General features: G+C 29.3%; 3 protein-coding genes across 3 annotated transcripts; 1 reads left to right on the top strand and 2 right to left on the bottom strand.

Moving 5' to 3' along the window:
* On the top strand, nt 856-5,698 carry LOC109349408 (zinc finger Ran-binding domain-containing protein 2-like). Its single transcript, XM_019590192.1, has 5 exons — nt 856-1,042; nt 2,517-2,618; nt 4,078-4,219; nt 4,321-4,367; nt 5,323-5,698. Exons 1-5 carry the CDS (start codon nt 956-958, stop codon nt 5,536-5,538), a joined length of 594 nt encoding a protein of 197 aa, XP_019445737.1. The 5' UTR covers nt 856-955; the 3' UTR covers nt 5,539-5,698.
* Nucleotides 7,512-8,643, bottom strand: LOC109349409 (mitogen-activated protein kinase homolog MMK1-like). The gene is made up of 3 exons (XM_019590194.1): nt 8,607-8,643; nt 8,074-8,254; nt 7,512-7,902 (listed from the first exon to the last, which is right to left on the bottom strand). The coding sequence occupies exons 1-3, from the start codon at nt 8,610-8,612 to the stop codon at nt 7,730-7,732; spliced, it is 360 nt and encodes a 119-aa protein (XP_019445739.1). The 5' UTR covers nt 8,613-8,643; the 3' UTR covers nt 7,512-7,729.
* On the bottom strand, nt 9,190-13,023 carry LOC109349407 (mitogen-activated protein kinase homolog MMK1-like). Its single transcript, XM_019590191.1, has 6 exons — nt 12,723-13,023; nt 12,326-12,455; nt 11,082-11,219; nt 10,285-10,617; nt 9,752-9,932; nt 9,190-9,580 (listed from the first exon to the last, which is right to left on the bottom strand). The coding sequence occupies exons 1-6, from the start codon at nt 12,983-12,985 to the stop codon at nt 9,408-9,410; spliced, it is 1,218 nt and encodes a 405-aa protein (XP_019445736.1). The 5' UTR covers nt 12,986-13,023; the 3' UTR covers nt 9,190-9,407.

Here is a 21,766-nt window from a genome sequence, read left to right on the forward strand (position 1 = left end):
CAAACTCATTAAAATATGTAAACAAAGTAAAAGGAAAAAATATACATAGTGTAATAAATGTTAGAATAATATATTTTTTATTTTAATTAAATATAATATATTAATTATCTAAATAACGGGTACCATAATACCCGTACCCGCCCGTATGTACTACGGGTACTTTTAAAAACCCGTTTATAATACCCGCGGGTACCCGTTTGTGACCCGTACCCGTGCCCGTACAGGTTTTACCCACGGGTACGGGTTTTTTTGCCATCCCTAGTCCCATTTGAATGGGAATTAAATGTCTCATTTTTTGTTTCCCATTTTTTGTGTTTTAATTCAATTAAAGAGTGTCACTTAATTAAAAATGAAAATCATAAAAACAAAAAAAATAACTTTTTTATATTATGGTGAAATGTGATTGACTTAATATATTAAGATAATAATTTTTTAGAACATGTAGTCCTTTTTTTTCCCGCATTGATCTTAACACATGCTAAATTTAAAGTTGGACTCACCTATTTTAAGGGCAGTGTTTATAAATCTATTTAAACAGTATTGTCAATAAAGTGTTTACATAAGTTTAATGTGCCTATATGTAAAGACAAGCGACTAAACCTAACTCATTAAATACGCCAATAGGTGAGGAGCAAGTTTTCGCATTATCAATGGAGTCAGATTTAGTTGTAAACGAAACAAGTAAAATTTGATTAATCGTATTATTCTTAATTTCTAAAACACTAAATACGTCCATGACATTCGGCGGTGAGAAAGCGATGGCCCATATTATTGGGCTGGATCTCAATCTCAAATATGACCCGACCCGAATAGACCGTTGAAGAAGGACGATGATAAAGGGGGAATGGAACAAAAGAACTCATAATTAATTATTATGAATCTGCATGGTTCATGATCTTATATATCGAATTGATTGTGAAATAATCTGAAATTGAATTTGAATCTGAATATTAAAATGGGGAAAAATCAAGCATACAAAGCTATGCAGAGAGCTAGGGTTGGTGGTGGCGCCGCCGGTCCCGATGAGGTTGAAGACGGCATGGTTTGTACCTTTTCATACCATTCTCTTATTTTTCTCCATTTCATTCCATTCTTTCTTATTCTTTTTTATAATAGATACTTCCATATGACAAGATAAAATATGCGTTGTAGGAGTTTATGCTGGGTTTTACACTTTAATGATTATTCATATCTGATTTCTTAAGGGAATATTTCTTTTTGATCAGCAATAAGATTATTAATATAGAGATAAAGAAAAAATTAGGAAAACAATTTGAAGGGTTCCTCAACCAATCAACTAGAGAAAAAGAAAAGAAAGAGAAACGGGCATTGATAAGACTCCAAGAATGCAGTAAAATAAGCTCCCTCATCTCATCAACTTGAAAAAGCTTGTTCTTGAAGATACCTTTGTTCCTAATATGCCAAAGAGTCCAAATTGTGACAAACCAAAGAGTCATCCACAAATGGTTTTTTTTGTTGTCCATCCATAACAAAGATGCATGAATTGACAAATGGGTCTTTACTTCATTATGAATAATAGAGGTAAGACCAAAGTAAGAATAGAGTCTTTGCCAAATAATATAGGATGTTGGGCAAGAAAAAAACAAGTGACTAGTGGATTCCTCCAACTCACCACAAAGAACACACAAAAGGGAGTCTTTTATTAGTACTAACCCTATAATTTCCCTTTGAGTTTGATAGAAACTTCAAAATCACCCATCACGATTGAATCTCTTATGTTTAACATCACTTTATAGGTTTTCTCTACGATGCTTTAATTGTGCAACGTATGATATCATGTGACCCACTGCATGGCTGCAACCCTAATTTTTACTCTGAAAACATTGCTAATTCATATCTTGCTCGTGATTTTGAAGGGCTCATCACAACATAAAGTTCAGGATTTACCCCTATCGATTTTTCAATTGGGACTACTGCTAATTTAAGTAATTTTAGCTAAACACAGATTAACTAAAACTATGATGGAACAGCTTCAATGTCGATTTTTGATGACTTGATATTGTAATAGTATTTTTGGATTTGCTCAAGTTATTGTGAAAATTCAGTTTTCTTCTTCTCTTAAAAGCTCTCTTACTAAGTTTTTGACTGTAAGATATGTTGAACCCAAAATAAGCTTATCCTCGAGCTTGAATCATAACTTATATACTTCTTTGTCTTTATTTTTATATAGTTAAAAATTGAATCTCTAAATGTTTAAATGGTCTTTGGTAAACCTTCACAGAACTAAGTAAATAATTAATCAACAAATGATACACTTGGATATTGTTTTCTACAAGAGTGTCACATAACTACAGGATTTTGTTATATTGTTTTCATATGATCCAGTGACGAATTTCATAACCAAGGTTTAGAAATTTTGTTTTAAGGAAATGCTTCACCCCATGACTTTCATTCTTCTTGTTTACCTTACTACTTTAGGGCTATAATGCTTATAATACTATGGTGTCGGATCTCTTTCTTTTTTCCTGGACTGTTATTGATGAGGACTGTCACAGGTGGATGGTTCATTTCATTCACCAGCTTGGCATGCTGCTCGTTTGGCCAACCTTAACACTTCTCACACTGTTACCTGGGAAGAGTTCAAAAAGAAACAAAAGGTAATCTTTTGATGAACCTTAAGTATTTGCTCTTATAAACAAAACAGAAATGCATTCCAATATTATGTTAGGTACAGGTTTTGTGTAGGATTTGGTTCTAGTTACAATTATTGCAGAAAATTGGAAGTCTTATTTCCAAAGACATGGTCTGGCTACATTCTTAAACATAATTACTCTTACTCTCCTTTTCTTTTTGGTGTATTTTTAGGCCATAATCAATACAGTACTCTTTTCGTAGTATGGTTGTGCTCCAAGTCCAGTTTATGCTTCCACAATAAAAATGTGTGTTTGTCATTTGTGATATGTGTGGGTTAATGTATTTAAGGTAATTTTTCATTCCTAATTGCAGCTGAAAAAGTTTGTAATGTGGTTAGAGACATACAGAAATTAACCATTGTATAAGCTCGAAGCCTAGAACATAATTCTCTTTAAATGATAGAATCATGCCTTAGGTGGTTTGGGGCTTTGGGCATGTCTGGAGAAGACTGATAGAAGCCCAAGTAAAGGGAGTAGATCAAATGGAGGTTAGTTCAATTTCTAGAGATAGAGGGGGAAGGGGAAACCATAGGCGAAATAATTATGAAAGATTTAGAGATCAATGCTTTGTCAATGGACATGATTTATGATAAAACATTGTGGTGTCATTCAATCCATGTAGTCGACCCCACCTAGTGAGACTATGGTTGTTGTACTTGTTTCACTTCAAACTTTTTTGTTGAACTTCGATTGCTCTCCAATCTCCCATGATGCTATCCAATTATTATATGCTTTGTTGTATGTTTCTTGTTCTTAGTTGTTGGTTCTCCTTGTATTTTCGGTTGTTTTTTATGTTCTTGAGCTAATCCTCCTGCATTTGTACTATTCTCTCTTGATAAAGAAAGTTACAAGGAGAATTAAACTATTTCTTGGTGCAGCTAGCCACACCTATTTTTAGTTGTCCCTATGTTAACACTTAACACCCTTAATGGGCTAGGGATGTCATTGTCATGCAGTATTAAACATTAAAAAGGAGCTATGGGTAATGTTGAAAATAAGGAGGTCTGTGTCATTTGGCCACACCTCTTAGTAATAACTAAGAGTCTTGAAAAGCAATCCTTAAGGACTCATGCAGTCCAGCGGCAAAGAAGAAATACCGAGTTAGATCTTCCAGTTTAACTAATCACAGGGGGCATCAAGTAAGCTCTCGTCATATTTTTTCATGTCCTGCCTCCCTAAATCTGTTTTAGATTGTGAAAACCCCAGGGAACATCATTGCTAAAGACTTAGCTATTTAAGTTAATTACAGCATCTGTGGTATGCCTGATACAGTCTGGATTTGCTGGTTTGTTTCTAGCATACTAGTTATTTCGTAAATCTCAATGCACATTATTCATGTGTCAGATTTCTAGGGTAATTGCTGTGTTATATAATCTGTGCTTCTTCAACATGTAATACATTTGATTTGCCTTTTACTCGTTAGGAAGAAGAAATGAGAAAAGGGGAGTTGGAAGCAGATGCAGATAGGATGATGAGAGAGTATAGAGCTCAACTAGATGCTGAAAGGGCTCGCAAACTTTCCCAAGGAAGAAATCACTCTGGTAGCAAGTCTAAACATGGAAAAGGTATGTGTGGTGAAGTTGCAGAAACTTGGTGTTTTTTCCTAGTATTTTTTTCATTCCCACTTTCAATAGGTGACTACATATTCTACTATTCTACTTTGCAGATAAGAGGGATAGAATTTCCAAGAAGCACAGCAGCAAAAAGAGAAAGGTGCTTTTGATTTCCAACACATTAACTTCTTAGGTTTACTTTTTCATAGAGGAAACTGAAAAATTGCATGCTGAACTTGATTATATTGTTTTTTATTTGAGTATTAGTATAACTATATATAGCCCTCTAACTTTTTATGTAACTACTAATTTATGGTTTTCCTTTTAGTTTTCAGCAACCATGATAATGGAACAGTCGTATTTAGTGTAGGTATAATCGTTGCAGGGAGGTCAGAAATTATGTCAATGCTTGTGGGTCTAGTTTGAATTTTTGTTATCTTTTATCACTTTGAGGTCTGGGATGCACTGGAGGTTTTGCAAAAATGATTATTTTGTTTAAAGAAATGTACACTTCTGCTTCCCTTTCCTTCAAAAATGTGTTTTTTATTTTGAGCAGATTTATAATTGACTTTCTGTCTGTGATCATTATTTCCTTTTTTCCCCCTGTATTATATGTTATGCAATACCATTTGCTTTACATTGATGACGCATTGAAGTGCTTGTCTAACTGAAGCCAATGTTTAAAACCTCCAATTTATATTGGACGTGATCTAAACCATGAATTTTTAAAATTATTTATACCTTCTCATAGGTTGTTATTATTTGGAAAACAACACTTTTTAATTGTTGTAGCAAACTGATTCAGATACTCTGTGGTATGGTATCTAGGGCAAGTTTCAAGTATTCATTGAATGTGGATTTCTTAATAAATGTCTGCTTAAATATAAGTGAATGGTTAATAAAATGCTTGACAACCCACTGAATAACATGTGCATTGCCATATCAGGAAAAACGAAAGATGGATAGCAAAGTAATTTCTTTATTCTAATTACACAGCCTTTGGTTTTTATGGTTATGTTAATTGGTTAACAGTTTATGTATCCTGTTCATTTTAGTTATGAATATGTAGTTTTCTTTATTTTTATTATACATCCTCATTACCTCTACTTTTGTAGCACTCAAGAAGATCGTCTGCATCTAGCTCCTCATCGTCATCGTATTCTTCGAGTAGTGAAGAAGAAGAGAGAGCATCAAGAAGATCCAAGTCCAGGTCTAAGAGATCAAAGAAAGACAAGAAGGTCAGGTCAAGGAACAAAGGTGCTGGAACGGGTAGTGACGATGATGGTCCAGTTCCCCTTTCAAGATTCTTTGGGAGCGTCAAGAGTTCATAATCTTACTTGGTTCAGTTGGTTGTGTATTATAAAATTGTTTTACGCAAATAGTAAAATTCTGCTTAGCTTTATTTGTATGACATCAACGTATATCTTATTTACAGATTTGTAATTTGTATGTTATATTGTGTTCTCTTCCAAAATATTAATTTGTCTGGGGGTAATATGTGAAATACCAGTTAACTGCTACAAGTGAGTAATTGTTTGAGTAATTAATCATTTTTGATTCTATCAATTTAGTCCTTAATAATTTTAAATTATTACTACAGTTTCTAATATTTTCAAATCACTTTTGTCATTTTGTTCGTTTCTATTTATAAATGTTAATGTATGATACTATGATGTAAATTGCTGAAATGGCAAAACGTTTTGTGTTCACTCTCATCCCTTCTCGTAAACAAAATTGTATGGGGTAGAACAACCTTCATTCATGTTACCGAACAGACTTACACTGCTTTATTTTTTCATGGTGATGATGCTTCTCTACTTCATGAATTTTAAAATCCCTCTCTCGTTTTCAAAGCTTCTATTTACATTGAAAAAGGCACCACTTTTCACATTACCCATGCCACTTTTACTAGAAGAACCCAAAGAACAACCTTTTCGGGTATTCAATGCGTCAAAATTGCAGAAAGTTTCAACCTTGAGCTTAAATGAGAGCTTCAGCATTGACAAAAATGGATAATTTTCTGAACTTCAAAAGGCTGCGAAACATGCATGGGTTGTGGGGAAGAAGTTGAAGCTGGTGAAGTTAAAGTTGGTAACTTTGCAGCAAACTTTAAAACACGTCGTTTTGGTTTTAATTTTTTAAAAATAAATTAAACCCAAAACGACGACATTTTGGGTTTAATCCGTTCTCATCCCTTTTCCCGAGTCAACCCAAATTTTGTTCTCATCCCTTTTCATAAACAAAATTACTGAATCTATTCAGAACGAAAACATACCAAATGATAGTGAATCCCGCACTTCTGTCTGTTTCGGCAATTCAATTCGCACCATACCCATTTCTTATTTTGGCACACAAAACATATCGTATTTTTTTCTCAAATCCAAACACAAATCTATTTTGCTAACCCCCTTACCTAAAAGGGGGAAAATTATATCTGAAGATAAAGTTATCATTAATTCAATCCTTATATATATATATATCACAAGTATATACAATACATCCCTTCAACATTTTTTTTGCCTCAACCTAAACGACAAGCTTAGCATATAATTGCCAAAGTAAAAAATCAGATCTGATGACTGAAATACAAAAACGGCACAATGGTGTTTGTCGAGGAGAAGGGAATAAAAGAAAAGAGTTGAAAATCTTGAAATACATCTTCATTTTCTTCCTTTTACTTTTTCGAAAACACTTAACTTACTAACTGACAATATAGATTTACCTCGTAGAATTTTGTTTATGAAAATATATTTTCTAGCATAAGTAATGTTACAAAAACAATTGAGCTTTGATCATTATAGTTGAAATTAAATTAAATTTCAGTAAACCAACAACACATTAATCTAATACTATAAAGTTCCCTTAAATCTCTACAAAGACCAAAAAGTCAAATACTCGATTAATGGAATCAAATATCACTAACTGTTAGTTCTTAACTTTGACAAGCACATAGAATCCCTAACGTTTGTTAAAGTCAAAGTCGACATGAGAAAAATATATAGGTCAAGCTATCCTTTGAAGATCCAGTGGGAGCTGCCATGGAAGTTACATATGTATAGCTTGCAATTGAAAGCATGGACATTTTCTACCAAGGCTAACTAGCCTAGGTAGCTTTTCATTTGGTCCCAGTTTTTCTTTTCCTTTTCAATTCATTCACCCATTAAATGAAAACAAACATTTAAGTTTAAAAAAGATGGTTAAGGTTCTAGGGTTTTCAAAAATATATTCAAAGACTTTCCAAAACCATAAGTGCACAATTTGAGAAGTAAAGGAGAAAAAGATTTTATCAGAAGTTTGCTAAATAAAGCCAATGAATTGGGGTATTTTATGGAGATAAGCTACCACCAAATATAGATATACCTTATGATTGTTCCAGTATTCTAATCATGGCTCTGATGGAAAAACAATTAAACTCCAAAGTCATCATCTGGTTTCAGATGATAGACATATATACAAGGAAATCTCTGGAACTATAGATACATTCCAAACCCAATGACAATATTATTATTACTACTATCACTACTACTGCTGATAATCAGGGTTGAATGCTAGGGCTTCATGGTATATAAGTTCCTTCATTTGTTCATCGGTCAAAGCATATTGCTCGAAGTCGAAGCTGAAGGGAGTCATGCACACAGGTTCATCACTAATGTCATGTAGAGATGTAAGGTAAGGGTGTGCCAGTGCATCTTCAACTGCAAAACAAGGAATTTAAGGCACATGTTAAGAAACTTATCTGTTATCAAGGCATAATGGGTGTATTGCATAGGCAAGTTTTAACAAATACTTCTAAGGTATGCGTAATGATAATATATCTTTAACTAAAATAAATCAATAATACCGAGCCCCAGGCAATGAAAACTTACCAGTAATCCTTTTTCTAGGATCAAAAGTCAACATTTTTTCAACAAGGTCTATAGCTGCGGGATGGAGTTGCGGAAACTTTTTTTGGAAAGATTGTCGAGGGTAAATAGGTAGTTGCCTAATGTATCTCTTAGCATTTTCATTCAGAAACCCCAAATCTGCTTCCGGTGGAGTGCCAATCAACTGTATAGCATGAAGCATATAAGTTATACTGATACAATGGTTTCACCAAACATAGGTGAAATACATAGATCATAAGGTCAAAAAACATAAAAAAGCAAATGCAAATGCATATTTTGGCATGAATTTCACCATTTTGGTTAAAGGATCTAATTGTGTTCGAGAATGAACATGAATAATGAAACTTAACCTGAATTATACTCCAGGTTCAGGGTAAAAGTGCAATATAATTTCAATTTGCTTTAACAATGAGTTAGTTCCAAATCTAGAAGGTTAATCATTTCAACTGTATATACAAATGTAAAACAATGACTTGTGAACTTCGACAAACACTGAACATTGCTAAATGAGTTACCTCCATAAGTAGACGCAGCTGATGCACATGATCTTTGCCAGGATAATGTTACAAAAACAATTGAGCTTTGATCATTATAGTTGAAATTAAATTAAATTTCAGTAAACCAACAACACATTAATCTAATACTATAAAGTTCCCTTAAATCTCTACAAAGACCAAAAAGTCAAATACTCGATTAATGGAATCAAATATCACTAACTGTTAGTTCTTAACTTTGACAAGCACATAGAATCCCTAACGTTTGTTAAAGTCAAAGTCGACATGAGAAAAATATATAGGTCAAGCTATCCTTTGAAGATCCAGTGGGAGCTGCCATGGAAGTTACATATGTATAGCTTGCAATTGAAAGCATGGACATTTTCTACCAAGGCTAACTAGCCTAGGTAGCTTTTCATTTGGTCCCAGTTTTTCTTTTCCTTTTCAATTCATTCACCCATTAAATGAAAACAAACATTTAAGTTTAAAAAAGATGGTTAAGGTTCTAGGGTTTTCAAAAATATATTCAAAGACTTTCCAAAACCATAAGTGCACAATTTGAGAAGTAAAGGAGAAAAAGATTTTATCAGAAGTTTGCTAAATAAAGCCAATGAATTGGGGTATTTTATGGAGATAAGCTACCACCAAATATAGATATACCTTATGATTGTTCCAGTATTCTAATCATGGCTCTGATGGAAAAACAATTAAACTCCAAAGTCATCATCTGGTTTCAGATGATAGACATATATACAAGGAAATCTCTGGAACTATAGATACATTCCAAACCCAATGACAATATTATTATTACTACTATCACTACTACTGCTGATAATCAGGGTTGAATGCTAGGGCTTCATGGTATATAAGTTCCTTCATTTGTTCATCGGTCAAAGCATATTGCTCGAAGTCGAAGCTGAAGGGAGTCATGCACACAGGTTCATCACTAATGTCATGTAGAGATGTAAGGTAAGGGTGTGCCAGTGCATCTTCAACTGCAAAACAAGGAATTTAAGGCACATGTTAAGAAACTTATCTGTTATCAAGGCATAATGGGTGTATTGCATAGGCAAGTTTTAACAAATACTTCTAAGGTATGCGTAATGATAATATATCTTTAACTAAAATAAATCAATAATACCGAGCCCCAGGCAATGAAAACTTACCAGTAATCCTTTTTCTAGGATCAAAAGTCAACATTTTTTCAACAAGGTCTATAGCTGCGGGATGGAGTTGCGGAAACTTTTTTTGGAAAGATTGTCGAGGGTAAATAGGTAGTTGCCTAATGTATCTCTTAGCATTTTCATTCAGAAACCCCAAATCTGCTTCCGGTGGAGTGCCAATCAACTGTATAGCATGAAGCATATAAGTTATACTGATACAATGGTTTCACCAAACATAGGTGAAATACATAGATCATAAGGTCAAAAAACATAAAAAAGCAAATGCAAATGCATATTTTGGCATGAATTTCACCATTTTGGTTAAAGGATCTAATTGTGTTCGAGAATGAACATGAATAATGAAACTTAACCTGAATTATACTCCAGGTTCAGGGTAAAAGTGCAATATAATTTCAATTTGCTTTAACAATGAGTTAGTTCCAAATCTAGAAGGTTAATCATTTCAACTGTATATACAAATGTAAAACAATGACTTGTGAACTTCGACAAACACTGAACATTGCTAAATGAGTTACCTCCATAAGTAGACGCAGCTGATGCACATGATCTTTGCCAGGAAACAATGGCTTTCGATCCATCAGCTCCATGAAAATACAACCAACAGACCAAACATCAATTGCTGTTGTGTAATCAGAAGAGTTTAACAGAAGCTCTGGTGCACGATACCATCTTGTAACCACATATTCAGTCATGAAATCAGTTTCAGAGGTGACACGAGCCAGTCCAAAATCACAAATTTTCAGGTCACAATTAGCATTCAAAAGAAGGTTGCTAGGTTTTAAGTCCCTATGCAAAACATTTGCAGAATGTATGTACTTCAACCCACGAAGGACTTGATACAGAAAATACTGCACCAAAAACAAAAGGATGTCACTGTTGTTAAGGATAAGATTTAGTAAACATTGAAAACAAAAAATAAATAATGAGAAAATTATGTAAAGCATCTAGTCATAATGCTAAGAAAATTAATCATTGCCAAGTATCTTAAACTAGCAGTAATGCAATAATACTGTGATAGGATGTGAGAGAATGTGTTGTCCAAGTTGAACAAGGAAGTCGAAATAGAGATGTAGGTGAGAGAAGAGAACAACAAGAAATAAACTTCTCCAGCGATATCCTAAATTTATATATTCAATTAAGTCTGTATAACAATATTTTGCCACCTATTCTATTATTTATTTATTTAAAAGGTAAAAAGTTGCCACGATTTTTCCATAAAATATACAGCAATCGATGATGTGATAACATAACACAGGCATGCACTTAATACAAACACGGGCATAATTCAATACGAGTATATTTAAACATGTACCTGGCAATGCTCCTCAGATAATGCTTGATTTGAACGAATGATCTGATGAAGGTCAGTGTCCATTAGCTCATACGCAATGTAAACATCATTAAACACCTCCCTTTGAGGCGGTGGCACTATATCCCTGATTGTGACAACCTGCATCATGATTCAATAGATAAATCGCAGAAAAGAAATATTCTCGGTACTCTAAAGTTTTCAAATTTCCCCTTATAAAGTTATTTGGATACCCGCTCGCCCTGCATCCACCCCCCAAAATATAAGAGTTTATTTTATATTGGGCTGTATAAATGACCTACAAATGGACATCTATGGTAAATGTGATATTTTTAAATGAATATATAGAAAGCACCTTTGTGTCACCAGGCACTCCACACATGGCAAATAAAGTATGAAACAAATGTAACATTACATATCAATAGGAATCTAAACTCAAATGCCAAAATCAACGAAACAAACACATCAATGAAACAGAAACGGAAAAGAACTTCATCAGGGTTTAGGATAAGGCAATATCATAAGCTAATCAATCATTGCTATGATATCAAACAAAACATGTATTCATCACTGAGCTTTTCCTTTTGGATACATTGTTGTTGTTTACTTATAACCTTTAGACTTCACGAATTATTATCATGCTACATTTCGGAACTAACAGCTATTCTGACACAAGGAAGTAGCAATAAATTTATTTCAATTCAATTAAATACTAGCCACTTAAGTATGATATCCTCTCTCCATTTTGTAATATTTAGCATTGAAGATTTTTGCCTAATGATTGGGGAATATATTAAATACTCTCGCTTTTTCGCAAACATTACTTGTTTGAAAAAATTTACCTCTCCTGCCATTCATGTTCTCTCTTTCCATTTAGCGGAGATATCAAGCAACAAAAGTAATGTTAGAGAAAAGTAATTAATGATTTCTCAGTTTCCTTAAGTGGCAGATAAAATGAAACAAAATTTTCAGTCCAAGTGATAGATACTTCGAAATGGATAGAGTATAAAACTAACAGGTACATTTTGTCTCAATGCCATTCATTTAGAAACCACTGTTCTTTCAACAACTTCTACTTCAAAAGATTTTCATAGCTGACAGGAATATATTACAAGTAGAAAAATGCAAAAACAGGTGATAGAGTTTGAAGCACTCAAACTAACAATCAAGATCTAATCAGATAAAAATGACAAAAAACAAAGGCGATTTGTTTCACACAAATGAAAAGTAATTCATAACTCACTCACATTTTCATGATCCATGTGGCGAAGCAGCTTGATTTCGCGGAGGGTCCTCTTCGCATCAATGTTGTTGTCAAATGCATTAGCAATCTTCTTGATAGCAACATGTTCATTCGTCTCGTAATTCAGAGCAGAGCTATTCACCAAACCACATGATCATAAACTTTCAACAACTAAAAATAGTTTCCAATTGAAGATAACAAATGTGAACCTTCTATTAAAAAAACAAAGAGCTCCAAATTAAAATAACAAATGTGTGCTTATTATTGAAGAAGAAACAGACTTGAACAAAGATTTCAGATTGAAAAAAGATCAAATTTTTATTCAAGAAACAACAAACTCATTTAAAATGAAAATGAAAACAGCATAACAATGAGAACTTTTGAGGGATTTGATCAATTACCAAACGATACCATAAGCTCCTTTTCCGATTGGCATGATGGGGGGTTTGTATTTGGCAGTGACTTCAAATATATTACCGAATATATTGTACTGAATGAACCTTCCGCCATGGCTCAACGTTGTCGGAATATTCTCCACCCCCATTTCCGGCACCAGATGTTGTTGGTGTTGCTGATGTTTTTGTGGGTCGGGATGCGGCGGTGGCGGCGGCACTGCGTCCGACATGACGGTGTCAGCAGGCGGAGCAGCTCCTCCTCCTTCCATTTTCTGTGATGTAGACTTCAAAGAGAGAGAGGGGTTAACGGGTTTAAATACTAAGTTCTAAAAATAATTAAAACCTTTCTATAGAAATAATATTATAATACTTATGTGCTCTTAATATAAATAGGTAATAATGAATCTTCTTAGATAACTTATCTCCTCTATCCCAGTAAAAATGTGACATGTGTATTATTTTTGTTTATTTTTAAAATCATTTTTATAAAAAATGATAAAACGTGACACATTCCCATATAAATATTTATATATAGATATTCTATTATCTAACATTATTTTGTAATAATTTTAGAAAAGAATTTATTATGATTAATTAAGAATGATATATGACATTCTATAAAATATTTATGTACACTGTCTGCATACAATTTTCAAATTAATATATATCCAATAACATTGTAAAAATCATTAATATATATCAGTAACGCTTTAAAAATCATTAATATATCCAATAACATTATAAAAATCATTAATATATATTCAATAACACTATAAAAATCATTAATATATATCCAATAACAATTATGATCTTTACATTGTCATGTATCATGTATGATTTTTAAGACTCTTGAATAAAAAGTTAAAAGAGAATACATTGATATTGTATGAGTTTTTACATAATCAATATGTTATGAATTATACATTTTAATTATCAATAACTTATCTAAAAAAGGTATTACAGATGAATGATGTATTATTTGTATATAAATATCTAGATATTCCACACAAAAGTTAAAGTTAATAGAGATAAAGAATATATAATATGAGTGCAATACCTTCACATTGTAATGTAAATATTTATATAAAGTCCATATATTATTTATCACTCAAATTAATATATATCCAATAACATTGTAAAAATTATTAATATATATCCAGTAACACTTTAAAAATCATTAATATATATCAAATAACATTATAAAAATCATTAATATATATTCAATATCACTATAAAAATTATTAATATATATCCAATAACAATTATGATCTTTATATTGTCATATATCATCTATGATTTTTAAGACTCTTGAATAAAAAGTTAAAAGATAATACATCGATAATGTATGAGTTTTTACATTATCAATATGTTATGAATTATACATTTTAATTATCAATGACTTATCTAAAAAAGGTATTATAAATGAATGATGTATTATTTGTATATAAATATCTAGATATTCCACTCAAAAGTTAAAGTTAATAGAGATAAAGAATATACAATATGAGTGCAATACCTTCACATTGTAATGTAAATATTTATATAAAGTCAATATATTATTTATCATTTAAATTAATATATATCCAATAACATTGTAATAATCATTAACATATATCCAGTAATACTTTAAAAATCATTAATATATATCCAGTAACACTTTAAAAATCATTAATATATATTCAATAACATTATAAAAATCATTAATATATATTCAATAACACTATAAAAATTATTAATATATATCCTATAAAATTATGATCTTTACATTGTCATACATCATGTATGATTTTTAAGACTCTTGAATAAAAAGTTAGAAGAGAATACATCGATAGTGTATGAGTTTTTACATTATCAATATATCATGAATTATGCATTTTAATTATCAATGACTTATTTAAGAAAAGTATTACAAATGAATGATGTATTGTTTGCATATAAAATCTAGATATTCCACTCAAAAGTTAAAGTTAATAGAGATGAAGAATATATAATATGAGTGCAATACCTTCATATTGTAATGTAAATATTTATATAAAGTCAATATATTATTTATCATTCGAATTAATATATATCCAATAACATTGTAAAAATTATTAATATATATCCAATAACACTTTAAAAATCATTAATATATATCCATTAATATTATAAAAATCATTAATATATATTCAATAACACTATAAAATGATTAATGTATATCCTATAACAATTATGATCTTTACATTTTCATACATCATGTATGACTTTTAAGACTCTTGAATAAAAAGTTAAAAGAGAATACATCGATAGTGTATGAGTTTTTACATTATCAATATGTTATGAATTATGCATTTTAATTATCAATGACTTATCTAAAGAATATATAATATGAGTGCAATACCTTCGCATTGTAATGTAAATATTTATATTAAGTTAATATATTATTTATCATTCGAATTAATATATATTCAATAACATTGTAAAAATCATTAATATATATCTAGTAACACTTAAAAAATCATTAATATATATCCGGTAACACTTTAAAAATCATTAATATATATTCAATAACATTATAAAAATCATTAATATATATTCAATAACACTATAAAAATCATTAATATATATCCTATAACAATTATGATATTTACATTGTCATACATCATGTATGATTTTTAAGACTCTTAATAAAAAGTTAGAAGAGAATACATCGATAGTGTATGAGTTTTTACATTATCAATATGTTATGAATTATGCATTTTAATTATCAATGACTTATCTAAAGAATATATAATATGAGTGCAATACATTCGCATAAATATTTATATAAAGTCAATATATTATTTATCATTCGAATTAATATATATCCAATAATATTGTAAAAATCATTAATATATATTTAGTAACACTTTAAAAATCATTAATATATATCTAATAACACTTTAAAAATCATTAATATATATCCAATAACATTATAAAAATCATTAATATATATTCAATAACACTATAAAAATCATTAATATATATCCTATAACAATTATGATCTTTATATTGTCATATATCATGTGTGATTTTTAAGACTCTTGAATCAAAAGTTAGAAGAGAATACATCGATAGTGTATGAGTTTTTACATTATCAATATGTCATGAATTATGCATTTTAATTGTCAAGGACTTATCTAAGAAAAGTATTACAAATGAATGATGTATTGTTTGCATATAAATATCTAGATATTCCACTCAAAAGTTAAAGTTAATAAGAGATGAAGAATATATAATATGAGTGAAATACCTTCGCATTGTAATGTAAATATTTATATAAATTCAATATATTATTTATCATTCGTTAAGATTTTTATCCACCATTCATCAAGATTTTTTAATAGTCAATAATCATTAAATATGAATAGTAGATAATATATTAATAATGTATAAAACTCATATACTTTAGTGCATAGATTTTTTCTATTATTAAAAAAAAAATAGTTATTGTGTATACATGAATGTGAAACTCATATTCATATTTATTTATATGAGAGAGAAATACATGAAAATATTGTACTAGATTAGAATATTAGAAAAAGATTAGTGTATTTATCATAGTTATAAAAATCGTTTCGTACCGGCCGATTCAACCGGAAAACCGGGCCTCTAACCGGTATGGTACAGGTGTTGAACCGGTCAAAACTGGTCAAAACCGGTGAACCGGCCGGTATTTTACTAAACCGGCCGGTTTATACACACATTTTTTAAATAAAAAAAAAAGCTTAAAAAATTAAAAATCAATTACAAGGTGACCCATCTTTCCAACTCTTCTTCAACCCTTTTCAAGGCACATACTTCCAAGACATACTTAGATTACATCTTTTGGTTCTGTAACATTCGTGTGTAATCTCAGTGACATTTGTGTAATCTTGGAGTACTGTCTGAAGATAGGATTTGGTAGAAAAGTATAATATTCATATGAGACAACTTTGACTCTTTGGTGTTAAATATGAAAAAGTGAGTTGTGAAGTTATGTCATTTATTTATATTTTGTGGTTGTTAAGTGATACTTTTGGATTGATATATGTTTTTTAATTTAGACTTTGAATTTGTTAAAGACTTAAAGTTGTTTATTTATGTGAATTTTGAGTAGATTATAAATTTGAGTATCTACCTATTTGGAATTTTTTTGTTATAGGTTTATATATATATAAATATAAGTAGGTATGTCCGGTTTAACCGGCATGCGGTTTAATTACTGAACCACTAGTTGAACCACTATACCAGTACCCTGACCGGTTTGATAACCGGTACGGTTTTAACAACACTGATGTTTATTATTTAGATTGTTATTACATCATTCACCATTATTATTTGATTATTGACTTTTAAATATATGTAATGTATTGTGTATGATATATTAATGATGTATAAATCTTTATGGAGAGAATGTATAAATATTACAACTCATATAGACCCTGATTTCTCCCCACCTTTGTCATTACTTATTTGTTTAAGTGAATAAATTATTTCTTCATATGAGGAGATAAATTATATCAGTCATATATTAAAATCATGACATGTATCTTTTTTGTTTTGTTTTTGAAAATAATTTTGTAAAAAAATTGTGAAATAGGATACATGTCATGATTTTAGTCGTGGAAGAAGATAATTTATCCATTTATATGAGAATATACTCTTTGTTTAAACCTATATAAGTATACTTTCATTATTATTCAAATTTGGTAATTAATCTTATTAATAATCCTAAGTCGCTGTCCTTTTATTGTTAATCATATTTGGTAATTAATCATGTTGATTGAAAAGGTAATTCCAAACATGTTAAAAAATATATAGAAATTAAAACGTATCCGTATAAAGTTTTATCCTAAAATTCTTTTAGTATTGTGTAAAAAATTATGTATGTTTTTTATGTGCTTAAGTGCAAGTGTAGCTTCTCTTTAATCTAATCTTAGTTTACTAAATATTAGAAGGGTTTTTAGCCTAAAATTTAAGTGGAATTAAAATTACTCTTAAAAACATTAAATACTTTCATGATTTCATACATTACTTTTTATTTGGATTCCATCATCTGCATATTAATCATTAGACTTAATATGTATCAACAAGATGTTGATTTAATAGTACAATATTTTATTAAATATTTAGAATGACAAAAAAGTCAAATGTTCAATTTATGAGATACTCAAAAATGATTACTTCCTTAGTAAAAAATGAAAATATATTTTGGTAGTACAAAAAAAATGATATTTAATTGTTTATAATTCTTCTGATTCAAATTGAGATATATGAGATTTTGGCACTAACACATGCAATATTCATAGTTTTTTTTTATTGAGTACAATATTTATGCATTTACAATGTAAAGATTTATATACGGTTAACATATTATTTATTCTTTATTTGAATTACTTTTTTTAAAGAGTTGATGATAATTGAAAATGAATATTGAATAATATAGTGACAATATAAAAACTATTTACAATAGTAAGTATACACATATTTTTCTCTTTATTATTTATACTTTCCTAATGCTGGAAAGAAAAGAATTAGGCTTTCTCTAACATGATTTTTTGTTTCACAACAAAAATAATTCAACCCAACCTTGGACATTTGTGTTTAATGTCATGGATATTTTCTTGAATTTATTTGTTTTGTAAGTATTGCATGGATGTTAGTTTGTATAAGTTAATTAGCAAGTGGCAAAAAAACACCGGTAAATACATCACAAAAATAATATGGAACTTACTTATTCCAAGATTAAATTTAAAAATTTTATTTCACATCTTAACAATCTATTTTAGGAAATTCAATATTTTAAATTAGTGAGTATATTTGAATCACTAAATCTCTCTATAATTGATAACTAATATATGGAGTAAGTGGATACTCACCACACAAAAAGATTTAACTCTTATGTAACTTTCCTTTTTATAAAATCATATTAAGTTTTTTATAAGTTTATTTGAATAAAATTTGCAAACCTTCAATTTTAATATTAATTTTATGAGCATGTATTTATACAATGATTTTACCTTAACATATAAGTATGTGGTAGATGTTAGGTTGAATTATATTACTTAGATGATGCAAAGTATCTCAAATTTATAAAGTAATTTTAATTTTTTTTCAATATTTTTTATTAAATTTTAAAAAACAATGGTCGACTAAAATCCTAAATCAGTTGGATCAAATATTGAGTTATTTGTATACTTTATTATTATTATTTTTTTTTGTTGCTATAAAGGTTACATTTTGTAAATTAAATCTGATGGTGTATTTATATCATACTTTAGATACTAAAATATGGTTTTAAATTATAGTGTAATATTAAACTCTTGTAAATTTACAATTCGACTTTACTAAATTCATTAAAGTTTATCTAAATTATAAAATTTGACAACTGTCATAAGTAAAGCTGTCTCATTGTATGTTTATATGGTTGTTATGTTGTGTGAGGCTATTTTCCATTTTAGTAAAAGATTCTTACATTATTACTTACCATTTCCTCCAATTCCTGCATAATTGTAACCTTATCTCTTAAACCTGCCATTTTTATTACATACCTATGCTGATCAAGTGTATAAGGCAATACTTTTTATTAATTAATCACATTGTTAGTTTCTAATAAAATGAATTTAAACCATTTAATATTTTCATGTTTTAATTTTTTGGGTACATTTTCATGTTTTAATTTATTTTTTATATTTGGATTCTCTATCTTGACCTGTCAAAATGGGCCGGGTCAACTGTATCATATTGTCAAAACCTAAAAAAATATAGAGTAAATTACACTGACACTCCTGAGTTTTAGTGAAATTACACAAACCACCCATCACTTTTCTACACCTACACAAACCTCCCATATTTTTAAACTTTCATTACATTAACCACCTCTGCATAAGAAATAAGTGTAATCTTTTAAACAAAAAATATGATAAATGCAATTAAGTTAAACAAAATATGATATATTGTGGAGACACGTCCAAATAATATATGAGTCAATATTTCTTTATTATTTTTAGTTCGTTACTTAATTGCATTTATCACATTTTTTGTTTAAAAGATTACACTTATTTCTTATGCAGGGGTGGTTAATGTAATGAAAGTTTAAAAAATAGGTGAGGTTTGTGTAGGTGTAGAAAAGTGAGGGGTGGTTTGTGTAATTTCACTAAAATTCAGGGGTGTCAGTGTAATTTACTCAAAAATATAATACATCACTATATTGTTTGAAACAAAATTTTTTTTACATGTTTTGACTCACATTAAAATTGGGATAAGTTTCGAGCCAACATAAAGAAACAAGTGGATGATAGATAGTCTCACTTCCATAAAAACAGAGAATATATTCTTCAACTGTTTGATCTTCCCCTTTTAATATTAGAGAATCATTATCAACTTCTAAGTTTTCAAAACAACTAGTAAGTTACCCGTGCATTTGCACGGGGCAATAATTATTTGGCACATGGTTAAGATGTTAAGAACAAACATGTTATTCGTATGTTTAATAACACATATGTTATTTGTGTATTTGTTTGGTTAATAACACATATTACCCGTGCATTATAATGCTTAATAATACACATGTTAGTGTATTCTAACAGTTAAGAACACACATGTTATTCGTGCATTCATTCATATGGTTAAGAAAAAATATGTTACTTGTGCATTCATATAGTTAAAAATACACATGTTACTCGTGCATTCGTGTGATTAAGAACATACATGTTAAATGTACATTCTAATGATTAAGAAACACACATGTTACTTATATATTCACATGGTTAAGAATATTCATCTTACCTGTGCATTCATAAGGTTAAACAATCACATATTACTCGAGCATTCTCATGAGATATTGATTTTGACGAATATTTAGAAGCACATAAGTATGAATATTATTAAATTTATATCAAATAATTTGATAAAATAAAGCGAAATATATAGAAACACAAAAATTGTGAATTAATTTCATTGGATATGTTTTCTAATGTAACGACACAATGTCTTCATAACTTTTGTCGCATAGTAAGACATGATAATATATTAATAGTCCATAAATTGACAAATTATGCAACGTAATGATGAAATATATAGTAAGGCAAGATAATATATAATTGAGTACAAACTATTATTATCATAGTAATATGAACTCATATGATATAAATAAATATTTGATCATAAAAATCGTGAGTTTCATAATTATTGTTACAAAGTATCAAAATATATAAACTAATATTGTTATATCTGTAATGTTAATAACAAAGGTAAGAAACAAAAAAAAAATCAAGTGTATTCAATTGTCTATATTTAAATATTTCATGTTTTTTGGATTCCCTAAGAGGGTTTGCTATAAATTAGTTTGTTATTTCTTTTGGTATAACAACAAAATAAAGAAATATATGAAAAATAAACAAAAAAATTAATGAAAATGAGAATTGGTATATAAAATAAGAACAAATCTACAAAATAAACACGTCAATAAAAAATGCAATTTAAAGAATATTTTTATTTGTCATTTAATTTTATATTGATTCGTTTATTTTGAAAATATATTTTCTCTTTCAATCAATTATAAGTTATGAAAATATATTTTTTCTCTCAATCAATTGTAAGTTATAAAACAGTTATAATATATTTGTATTTTATTTAATATATTTGTTCCTTAAAAATGTAACTCCTATATGATAAAACAGTTATAATATATGTGTATTTTATTTAAGATTTTATATATATATAGAGCTACTCAATGAGAACAATTCTCATATTAAAATTATGAGAATAGTAAATCTGACCTTATAATCAATCATGTATGGTTCGTAGCTCCATATATATATATATATATATATATATATATATATTAAATCTTATGTTTAAGAAGAATGAATGAGATCAGAGACTTTCGGCAATTTGAGATGCAACTGACAAGAATGAGGACATATGAGTTAAGAAGAATCAATTAAATCAGATTATGCTCATAAATATAACATTAATGTTGACCTATCATTACATAATTATTATCAAAATTATTTTAAGTTTTAACTGAAATATAATCATAGCATTTA

The sequence above is a fragment of the Lupinus angustifolius genome, chromosome LG06, assembly GCF_001865875.1.
Source record: "Lupinus angustifolius cultivar Tanjil chromosome LG06, LupAngTanjil_v1.0, whole genome shotgun sequence".
Lineage (NCBI taxonomy): Eukaryota > Viridiplantae > Streptophyta > Magnoliopsida > Fabales > Fabaceae > Lupinus > Lupinus angustifolius.

Excerpts from the sequence above, each read along its gene's own strand:
- LOC109349408 (XM_019590192.1), top strand. The coding sequence starts at position 956 with ATGGGGAAAAATCAAGCATACAAAGCTATGCAGAGAGCTAGGGTTGGT. Across the intron at positions 2,619-4,077 it reads AGTTCAAAAAGAAACAAAAG|GAAGAAGAAATGAGAAAAGG; the intron begins GTAATCTTTTGA and ends TTTACTCGTTAG. Across the intron at positions 4,368-5,322 it reads ACAGCAGCAAAAAGAGAAAG|CACTCAAGAAGATCGTCTGC; the intron begins GTGCTTTTGATT and ends CTACTTTTGTAG.
- LOC109349407 (XM_019590191.1), bottom strand. The coding sequence starts at position 12,985 with ATGGAAGGAGGAGGAGCTGCTCCGCCTGCTGACACCGTCATGTCGGAC. Across the intron at positions 11,220-12,325 it reads GCCACATGGATCATGAAAAT|GTTGTCACAATCAGGGATAT; the intron begins GTGAGTGAGTTA and ends ATCATGATGCAG. Across the intron at positions 9,581-9,751 it reads TCCTAGAAAAAGGATTACTG|TTGAAGATGCACTGGCACAC; the intron begins GTAAGTTTTCAT and ends CTTGTTTTGCAG.
- LOC109349409 (XM_019590194.1), bottom strand. Across the intron at positions 7,903-8,073 it reads TCCTAGAAAAAGGATTACTG|TTGAAGATGCACTGGCACAC; the intron begins GTAAGTTTTCAT and ends CTTGTTTTGCAG.